The sequence below is a fragment of the Orycteropus afer genome, unplaced genomic scaffold (genome assembly GCF_000298275.1).
Source record: "Orycteropus afer afer isolate SDZICR_OR568_19922 unplaced genomic scaffold, OryAfe1.0 scaffold00325, whole genome shotgun sequence".
Taxonomy (NCBI): domain Eukaryota; kingdom Metazoa; phylum Chordata; class Mammalia; order Tubulidentata; family Orycteropodidae; genus Orycteropus; species Orycteropus afer.
The window spans coordinates 824038-835347 of NW_006921912.1; the positions used below are offsets into that span (position 1 = coordinate 824038).

The 11310-nt window shown below is 40.2% G+C and overlaps 1 protein-coding gene across 1 annotated transcript in view; it reads right to left on the reverse strand.

Annotated features, from left to right (window-relative positions):
* Window positions 1–9875: 9875 nt before the first annotated feature.
* The window catches only part of EI24 (EI24 autophagy associated transmembrane protein), a 14211-nt gene continuing 12776 nt past the window's right edge, over window positions 9876–11310 (reverse strand). Inside the window, exon 10 of the mRNA XM_007952102.2 lies at window positions 9876–10038. Coding sequence (XP_007950293.1) covers window positions 9876–10038 — 163 coding nt within the window. The remainder of the gene's footprint in view (window positions 10039–11310) is intronic.

Below are 11310 nucleotides of genomic sequence, written 5' to 3' on the forward strand. Positions count from 1 at the left end.
AACCTTCCTTCTGAGGAGTGGCTGGTGGGTTTGAACCGCCAGTCTTCTGGTTAGCAGTCAAGTGCCTTAGGCACTACGCTACCAGACAATGTATAGCACTGGGCAAATTGGCTACAAAGTACCTCTTTCAAGTGCTGAGGAGCAAAGACATCTTCTTGAGGATTAAGGTGCACCTGACGTAAGCTATGATATTTTCAGTCGCCTCCTATGCATGTGAGAACTGGATGATCAATAAGGAAGACCAAAGAAGAACGGATGCTTTTGAGTTGTGGTGCTGGTGAAGAATGCTGAAAGTACCACGGACTGCTAAAAGAACTAACAAATCTGTCCTGGAGGAAGTGCAGCCAGAACGCTCCTTGGACGCGAGAACGGCCAGACATCGTTTCACCTACTTTGGTCACGTTATCAGAAGGAAAAATGCCTTGGAGAAGGATGTCATGCTTGGTAAGGTGGAGGGTTGACAAAAGGGGAAGGCCCTCAACGAGATAGATTGACACGGTGGGTGTGGAGATGGACTCAAGTAAAGCAAGGATCACGGAGGTGGCGCGGAACCGGGCAGTGTTTCGTTCTGCTGTGTATAGGGTCGCTATGCATCAGAGACAACTCAAAGGCATCTAACAACAACAACAACATATAACAGAAGCATGAAGGAGACTTCCTTGGAGCAGCCTTGGAGACACTAGCCCTGACTGTTCCCTCCTTTGGCCAAATAAATAAAAGTGTCTTTCTGTTCTCCTACCTCAGTCTTTTGTTGATTGGCTACAATGAGTGACACTGAGCAGAACTTCAATTTACCTGCATTTTACCCAGCATCAAGTATACAGTGTGATTTTAACTTAATAGAAGGAAGCAAAATCAAAGGATTTGCAGAACTTCAATTAAATGCTACTACAGACTTATTTTTTCCTAAAAAAGAAACCTAACACTAGAAAGATTCTTTACAGTTAAAAAAGAAAGAAGAGAACACTATTTTAAAAGCGAGAACATGTTAATAACAAAAAGACAACCCAATCAAAAAGCAGGAAAAGGACTTGAATAGACATTTTTATTCAAGAAGATATACATACGGCCAGTAAACATATACACACAAAAATGCTCAAGACATTAGGCGCAGTGCAGTGAAATACTTAGTATGGTTCTTTTAGCCATGGTCTTTCTCACTCACACAAGATGACTGGGTGGAACCATGCAAAGTAAGGTGCTTGTGGCCCACCAAGGGGACTGGATAGCTTGTTAATAATGCAAATAGGGTACTTGGCAGCCTTGTGGGGATGGGATCACGGAAATAAAGTGTATGGAACCCTAATGTGGGGATTGGTCAGTTTTGTCATCTCACTAGGCTTAAAATGAGCCATCCCAGCGACAGAAAAGGAGGATCTCATGCCATCAAGAGAAAAGAGGTAGGCCATTGTCAACCATTCAGAAAGGGATCAGTGCAGGAAATCCTGAACAGAGTAGAACAATGTGGGACAAAACTCAAAATCATAAAAAAAAGACCAGGCTTACTGGTCTGATAAAGCCTGGTGAAATACCCCTAGTTACACTTTAGGCCTGGCAGTGAACTCACTCCCATAGCTTCCAGCCAAACAGACAGGCATATAGGGTGAACATTTACACCAGGAAGATACACTACTTAGAACAATCAATCATGAGAAAACAGAAGGGCAGTATTTGCACAGGGAGTTAGCTCAGGGGGCAGAAATGCATAAGAAAGAAGGACACATGAAAGAAGTGGGAAGAAAGGTGTTACATTGTGGGGAATTACAGTCAATGCAGGAGCTCTGGTGGCATAGTGCCTAAGGTTCAAACCACCAGCCACTCCTCAAAAGGAAGACTGGGCAATCTACTTCTGTAGAGATACGCCTCAGAAACCCAAGGAGGGATCACTTTGAGTCAGATTCGACTCAACGGCGGTGAATGAGTTTTACAGTCAAAATGTCATGAAACAAAACATGTATAAACTGCTGTATGGACAATGAATTTGCTCTGCAAACTTTCACCCAAATCACAGTAAAATTAAAAAAAAAAAAAAAGCGAGAGAGAAGAGCCAGCAACGGAGTGCATCCTTGACCCAGAGATTCCTGCACTGGACTTCCTTGGCAGAGAGATGGTGACAGCAGAGGCAACAACAGAACCAAGCCAGCAGGAGACAAAATCTAGGGCTTCCAGGCTTACAATGAGAAACCTGAGTGCCTTTGGGCGGGATGCTTGCTGGTGTTGCAGGATGCCTCTGGGCATTTGTAACACTTGCCTGAACAAGCAGAGGCCAGGACAAGAGGCCAAGGGCCAGAGAGGCCTGTGCCACGACTGAAAAGCTGTCCTGATTGAAGAACTGTATTTTGAGTTGTTTCTGATTCTAATTATAACTCGGGGCCGACTCGACGGCACACAACAACAACAACAACAACAACTCGCCTAACAAACCCCACAGGCATATTGTCTGTTAGCTCTGTGTGGCCACTGCAATGAATTATCAAACCCAGCAGAGAATTAGAGTACCATGGAAGGGACAGTTGGTGTCAGAATTGGTAGAAAGATTGGAGGGTGGCTGCACGTGGGACCTCTGCCTCATAGGAACCAGCCTTGGGCTGATGCTACGGATCTGTCTCCCTTGTAAAGTTAGAAAAGGTCAGACAAAACCACTCCTACATCCTTCTTGCATTAGGCAAATTGCAAACCAAAATCACAGAGAGATACCACTTCACCCCCACCAGGACAGCTATGATCAAAAGACAGAAAACAACAAATGTTCATGACAGTGTGAAGAAATTAGAACCCTAACTACTGCTAGTGGAAATGTAAGATGGTGCAGCTACTGTAGAAAAGTTTGACAGCTCTTCACAAAGTTAAACAGAGTTACCATATAACTCAACAATTCCACTCCTGGGTATATACCCAAAACACTTGAAAGCAGGAACTCAGATACATGTACACCAATGTTCATTATAGCACTATTCACTATAGCCAGAAGTGGGAACCCAAGTGTCCATCAACAGATGAATGGATAAACAAAATGTAGTACATACATACAATGAAATATTACTGAGTCAAAAAGAGAAATGAAGTCCTGATACATGCTACAATATGGATGAAACTTGAAAACATTATACTGAGTGAAATCAGTCAGTCACAAAAGGATAAATATTGTGTGACCCCACTTGCATGAGATAACTAGAATAAGCAAATGTAGAGAGACTAAAGTTTATTCATGGTTATCAGGGATGAAATGGAGAGGAAAATGGGAGTCATTGCTTAGGGGGCACTGAGTTTCTGTTAAGTATGATGTAAAATTTTGGAAATGGATAATGGTGAGAGTTGCACATCATGAACATCATGCCACAGAACTGTACATGTGAAAAATGATAAAACAGCAAATGTTTAGTGTGTGTGTGTGTGTGTGTGTTACCACAAACACATGTTGTTGTTGTTGTTGTTATGTGCCGTCAAGTCGGACCCGACTCATAGCGACCCCTCCTTGGGTTTCCGAGGCAGTATCACTACGGAAGTAGATTGCCCAACCTTCCTTCCGAGGAGTGGCTGGTGGGTTTGAACTGCCAGGCTTCTGGTTAGCAGTCAAGTGCCTTAGGTACTACTCTACCAGAGCTCCCAAACACACTTTAGGGTTCTCATTATTCTTCTTTTACTGTCCCTTAAAAGTAATACATTTAAGTTACCAAGTGGTAAAATTAAGACAATTCTTACATAAGTCAGAAAACTAAAGTTTAAAATATAAGCCTATTTAAAAGGACAAACACATATGATTTCACTTTTATGAAAAGACAAATATAGGTATATATACAGAAACCAATGTTTATTGGTGGTTACCAGGAGTCGGGGGTGGGTGGGAAGAGGGTGGTCTTAGGCTGAGTTCTCTATAGAAGCAAAACCAGTGAAGTTTATATATAGGAGCTATGGTAGCGCAGTGCCTAAGGCATTTGACTACTAACCAGAAGGCTGGCAGTTCAAACCCACCAGTCACTCCTTGGAAGGAAGATTGGGCAATCTACTTCCGTAGTGATACCACTTCAGAAACCCAAGGAGGGGTCGTTTTATATATATATATATAGAGAGAGAGAGAGAGAGAGAGAGAGAGAGAGAAATGGCTCATGCAGGTGTAGAGGCTGGCAAGTCTCAAGACTGTTGGTCAGATTTCAAGCTGGAGGCCTCTCCTAACTCATGCAGCTGCAAGAGGTGACAAACCCAAGATCAGCATGTAAAATGGCAGCTCACAGGCTGCAAAGGCAACAATCCCAAGATTGGCAAGCAATATGGCAAGCCACTGGTTCAAGTCTAGATGATGGTGAGCTAGACGCAGGATCTCAAGCAAAAAGCCAGAGTTTTGACAGAACATTTCCATACATATTGGAAGTAGGCTATACCCTAGAGGAAATTTCTGATTGACTACTTACAGCAGATCTCATCATGAGGGACAACTATACCATAACAGCTAAACCACTTTAAATCATGGTCCAGCCAAGTAGATACACAACCTTAACTGTCACAAGGGGGAATCATTCCCTAGACAGTAATCACTTTTGGGTTGCACTTGTGGAAAAGGTAGCACTGTATGTTGGTATGCAGAGTTTGACTAATGAAATTAATGCCACTCTTATACACAAAAAGGATGCATTAAATGCAGTTATTTTGCAATAACCACATTTTCTAGGAGTTCTGCTGGCACAGTACCTAAGGCATTTGACTGCTAACCAGAAGTCTGGCAGTTCAAACCCACCAGCCACTCTGTGAAGAGAAGACCAGACAATCTACTTCCGTAAAGATTTACTGTCTCAGAAACCCAATGGGGGTTTCTGAGTGGGAATCGACTCAATGGTAGTATGTTTTGGTTTGGTTTGGTTTATAGATATATATTTTTTTTCATTCAAATAGAAGTTTCAGATGCCTTTACTTTAGTAGACATAACCAGTCATCCCACAGGAATAGTTTTCTGGAAGGCTTAGGGTCATAGTCTTGTGGAATATTTCAGTCAATTCACATAATACAGTTAATAAATAAATTGGTCTTTATTTATCTGGATTAAAAGAGAAAGAAGTAAACCAAAGAATCAAAGAAGGAACCAAACTACAGCACTAATCTCCATGAACCCAGCCTCCTCTACCAGAACTAGATAGTGTCTGACAACCAATACCAAACATTCTGAGCAAGGTCACACTATACGGACCATGATAGAGAAAAAGAAGGACTAGACCTTCAAATTCTCAAAGAATCCAGACTTAGTGAACCCACTGAGACTAGAGGAATCCAAGGCTATAGCCCTGAGATACTAATTAAATTGAACCAAAACTATGCCCTTAAGTCACCTTTATCTAATAGTTGTTGTTGTTGTTGTTTGCCATTGAGTCAGCCCTGACTCATGTGTGTTACCTAATAGTAGGTTAGCTGAAAAAGTAAAACATGTCACCCTTGAGTACTGTGCTTTTTAAAAAAAATTATTTATGAGAGACTCTGCTCTAATGCACAGCTGAGGCAGCTCAGAAGCAGTGAGACTACACAATTAATGGGAATGGAACAACTAGAATGGAAAGGAGAATGTTGACAGAATGTGAGGAATGTACCTGAACATTATGTGTAGAAAAGGCTGAATGGGAACATGTCCTGCTGTGAACACTTCCACCAAAAATGCAGTATTTAAAAAAAAAAAAAAAAAAAAACCCTGAACCTACTTTTACTGGTAGGGACAGGCTTATCTTTTAAGAAAAACGTTATTTCCTAGAAAACAAAGGCATAAGAAAAAATTTTAGTTACTACAAAGCTGGAAATTATACTTGAATTCAGTACCAGCGCTTAGTCCTGTTTCCTCCTGATCACAACTTTTAACCTGATTCAGAAAGCATGTTTTTAATATTCCATTAATTGCTTTATTTTTTTCATTTTTACTGTGATTTGGGTGAAAGTTTACAGAGCATTCATTTTCCATTAAGCAATTAATACACCGTTTCACAACACTGACTGCAATTCCCCACAATGTAACAGCTCTCTTCCCATTTCCTCCCTGTAGTTAGTTATCTCTTCCCCATGTCCTTCTTTCCTGTGTAGCTGCTCTATTTGAATCATGACTTTTTTATACTGGTCATTGCTGGAGTGTCTACTTACCTTTCTTTTATATCATAAACCAAAAGAAACACATTTTCATCTCATCTGTAGCACTCCAGAACAGAAATATCTATTATCTACTTGAAGATATGCTGCTGAGTCTGATTTTCTAAGCATCCTGCAAAGTTGTATTATATGATTTCTTCTTAACCTCCTCTGGATTCCATTGTTAAGTTGTTTGGTTGGAATTTTGTGTTTTAAATTACATCTCTTCCTCTTTCTTGGGTTTTTCATTTTGACAGACTTTTCAGTATTTTCAGAAAAGCTGAATGGGAAGTAAACAATGCCTTTGAATGACTGACAATGTCTTTATTTTGTCCTTAATTAACAGTACAGTTAGTTTAGGATTATGGAACTAAACTGGACCATCCCCATATATAGGAGTACACATGAAAAGAACTTTCAATGCAATGCAAGTTTTATCTTCTATCATTCTACTGCTCATTAGAAGTTTAACACCAATCAGAGTCAAATTCCTTTGAAGGTAATTTTTCTAATAATTTTTCAGTTTGATTCTTAATTTTCCATGTCTTGGTCATTTTGCTCTATATTGATTTCCTCCATTTTATTGCCTCCTAAGTGTTACTTTTATGTCATCTCATTTATTTCCATAAACTTTGCTATTAGACAACACTTGCTACAGTTAAGGAGCCTCTTCTCCACTTAAATCTTTAGTAATTCTATGGACTTGCTACTTGAGGTCACTCCAAAATATTTCATTGATGTATGGCTTCCATACATTGATGCTTTTGAGTTGTGGTGTTGATGAAGAATATTCAATGTACCATAGACCAGTGGCCCACTAGAAAAACAAATCTGTCTTGGAGGAAATACAGCCAGAATGCTCCTTAGGAGAAAGAATGGTCAGACTTCGCATCTTATACTTCTGTCATATTGTCAGAAGGAACCAGTACCCAGAGGGTATCATGCTTGGTAAAGCAGATAGTCAGCAAAAAAGGGGGAGACCCTCAACAATGATGAATTGACATAGTGACTATGACGATGGGCTCAAGTATGGCAACATTTGTACAGATGGTGCATGACCAGTGTTTCATTCTGTTGTATGTAGGGTCAGAGTTGGAACCGATCGGACGGCACCTAACAACATGGTTTTCAGGCTTTCCCCCTGATGAAGACCAAAGTTACACCGAACTGAAGCTGGCATCCTTTTAGAATCTTTGGGTGGTATAGCACAGAAGGATTAAGTTAATGGGAGCATTACCTTAAATAAAAAATGAAATGTCACAAAAGTGACACTGAGGAGACTCAACCAGTGAACCGCAAGATAAAACGGTCCATTCCATTCCATTACTGATAACCTGGGTCGGAGCAGTCTCACCAAAATGAGGGGTAAACACAATTATAGAACCTGAATAAATATATTCCTTTATAATCAGAGAATAAGTGGATAGAAAAATGAGCAGACACTGAAGATAACCAGTTACGCTTTTTCAGGCCACCAACAATTTCTTTAAGGTGACTTACAAATAATCATTAAGTTGCCCTCTTCTTGGTTTGTTCCAGTTTGTCACTATTCACCTTAAAAATTAAACTTTATTTTAGCCCTTAAGTGCAGAACAGTTACACAAGCCAGAACATAATCTATCCATTTAAAGGGTTCTAGTAGACTTCACGTATTCAAGTCTGAAGAATCTACTTTCTAATTCCCAAGACAGTTCCTATAATGAGCAACCCAGACCTAAAGATTAAGAGTACTATTTTGATTCACATATATCTGTCCAAGCCATATTTATCCTTGGAAACAACTTTTGTGAATATGATTCCTCAGATCCTACTGGTTATGTGATTAGAACTCAAGGTCTTTAATTTCCATTTTTAGTGACCCTAGTCTCCCTTACTTTCAGTTGCTAATTGTTAGTTACTCTTGGACTTGGCATTTTATCTTTCTGAACTTGGCAACAACAGAGCCTCACCTCCTTTGATCCCAATTTCCTAATCACTGCTATCTGTGTCCATACCCTAGTGAAAAGGCAGAAAAAGGTTTTTTTTGTCTATAGATTACATTTTAGTATATTACCAGATTTCTATCACTGCAGACAGGCCTAATCTGGCCTTTCTTCAGGCCTGGTCTCTCAATTACACTACTTTTTAATCATTTTCTATACCTAGGCATTATGCTGATTTCAAAACCACATATCTTCATCCATTCATCATCCCATCTCCTCCTAGAAGAAGCTGAGAAGCTTCTAGTTGGTACAGAGTTCAGCCAGCAAAAGCATTGCAACTAGGAAAAAAATAAGCTTAAATAAGGCAATCTCTGATAAGCTACAAGCTGATGAAATATTTAGGTCTCCTCCAAAACAACCGCCAGAGTAAGTAGTTCTCTGTAATACTACTGTCATTGATCAAGGAAGTCACAGAAAATAAATTTTCTTTTAAACTAAATACTTCACAACTTACTGTGCACATGCTGAAAATTATTAAACCTGAGATGCCCTCCTTCAGTCAACACACAACCATTTTTAATTCCTTATTTTGCCTTACACATAGTAAAGGTTTCTGTTAACCAAATATCTAACTTTTCCTTTGCTTAATCAGAATGTTCAGTACATTGAAATGTAGAATTCTCTCTCTCCCTTTATAAATATATGGTTGAGATTTGGAAACAAGTATTAATTCATCAACCCCAAGTTCTTACACAAGATAAAAATATTTTCCAAACTTCCTCAGGCTAATCTCCCAAAATTATGCTTAAATCATCCAAGATACGTTCTACGAATACATTTCTTCAAGCCATGATTTGTAAATTCAAGCATTATACACTTTGTGGGAAACCAGCTGATGTTTAATTGTGGTAGTAAACTATACAAATGTTTTTATATCCTTTCCCCCCACCCCATATTTAGTCTATTAAAATGACAGGAAAAAAGCCAGTAAATCACAGGTTCAATGGGTTTAATAAATTTACCCCTTTAGTTCCTATTTGCAGCACCCAATATTCCTTTGAAACACCAGACAAATCCGGCAATGGCCAATAGTAAATTTCAGTCCTCCATTAAAGTTCAGGTTCTCTGAGCATTCTGTTGCAGTGGCACTTGTCCAGAATTGGTAACTCCCCGTAGCTGGGGTACTTTACGTACCAGTGAAGAAATCCTTTCCCCTTCAAGGAGAAATTAACAAAATCACTCCTAAAACCCCAACAGGTCTGGCTGTGAGGTCTTTCCTCCAGTCTCACCTCTTCAGTATCATTTTTTTTCTTTGTTTTTGCAGCGGAACAAGAGAGAACAAATCCTAACCTGAGTTACAAAAAAACAAGACAGTGATGGCTATAAAGGGAGTGACCAGGAGCAACAGAGATACTCCTTCACCAGCCACATCCAATGTGTGTGCTTCACAAAAAAACAAAAATAATAACAAATCCACAAATTACAAGTTAGATTTACAAAATCCACTCATCCAAGGGTGGAAGGCAGGAAGGGGAAGTGGGAGGGTAAATGGCACAGGAAGAAAACAAAATATTCAAATCAGTCCAGGCACAGGGTCCAGCAAATGCTAGAAAAAAGCTACAGAAAAATTCATGGTCCTTCCAGACTCACTGTGTTTAAAATTCACATACTGGTGTCAGGAAGTTTCTGCCTAAGTGCGCCAGAGACAAAATTCCAACTCCTTAGAGAGAAGGGAATATGCAAATGGCCTTGGCAGAGTGGGTCCTGCCTTCCCCAGGGTAAGCGGAAGTGAAAAGGGAAAAGAGTTGCCACACCCTCCTTCCAATCCCACTCATCCCCTGTGGATGGCAGGTGAAGTCAGTGGCCTGCAGCAGCCTTCAGTTTGGCAGGAGATGGATGTGGTGAAGGGAACTTCTCTGCAGAGGTTGAGCTACTCAGAGCAGACTGCAGGTAGACTGTCTTGTTGAATAGTCTGTTGCTTAAGAAGACCACCAAGGAGAAGAGGCGCAACTGAAAAAGGCTAAAAGGCATGAGATCCAATTGATTAGTTCTCCAATTGATCAAAATACATTCCTTAGTTACATGATAAGTCGTCTGACTTCAATAAACTTAAAACCATACAGTGAAAAGCAAGAAAACTGACATTTAGATATATGCCATCCATGTTCATCACAGCACTATTTACAATAGCAAAAAGATGGAAACAACCTAGGTGCCCATGAACAGAAGAATGAATAACCAAAGTATGGTACATACACACAATGGAATACTATGCAACCCTAAAGAATAATGTAGAATCAGCAAAACATCACATAACATGGATGAACTTAAGAGGACATTACACTGAGTGATACTAATCAATCACAGAAGGACAAATATTTTATACTCTATTATTGTAAAAAGTCAAGGAAAGGTTTATATATGGGAGGAAATTTTCTTTGTTGGTAACCAGGGGTGGGAAGGGAGGGGAGGAAACAATGCTAGACAGACAGAGACAAGTACTGATTTGGGTGAAGGGAAGGGCAATGTACCAAATGTGAGTGATCAACACGGTGGCACTGAGGAAGAGGAAGACAGAAGAGGAAGACAGAGAGAGAAGCATGGAGATACAGACAACAAAGATGAACCCTTTTGCATGAAAAGTATTGCATTGTCAATGATGGCAAACATTGATCTATGGGTAGACAGATGGGTGGACAGGCTGAACTATTAGGTATTATCTATGCAGGGGGGGTTGTGCCCATAACCACGTATAGGATTGGCAGACAATGTTTCTACAAGTGTATTTGTATGTTCTGTAAGAATTCCCAGGTATATAGTAGAGCTGACAAGGAACAAGGTTACAGTCACTTCTTGGCTACAGCCAGCTACCCAGAGGGAGCAAGTAGTTGGACCTGTGGGCTCGGGACTATGGTCGCAGGGGACATCAAGCTCAATTGCCATAACTTACTACACAAAAACAATGCTCCACATCCTACTTTGGCAAATAGTGACTGGGATCTTAAAAGGTTGCAAGCAGCTATCCAGATGTAACGATGGGTCTCTCCTCTTCCAGAGTAAAGAAGAATGAAGAAAACCAAAGATGCATTGAAATAATTAGTCCATGGGACTGGTACAGCATGCGATCCTCGGCCTATATGATTATGAGACCAGAAGAATTAGATGGTGCCCACTGTCAGGGGGATCTAGGTAGGAAATCCTGGATGGAGTGGGAGAACAATGTGGAACAAAACTCAAAATCATAAAAAAAAAAAGGGACCCGGTTTGCTAGTCTGATAGAGCCCGGTGGAAC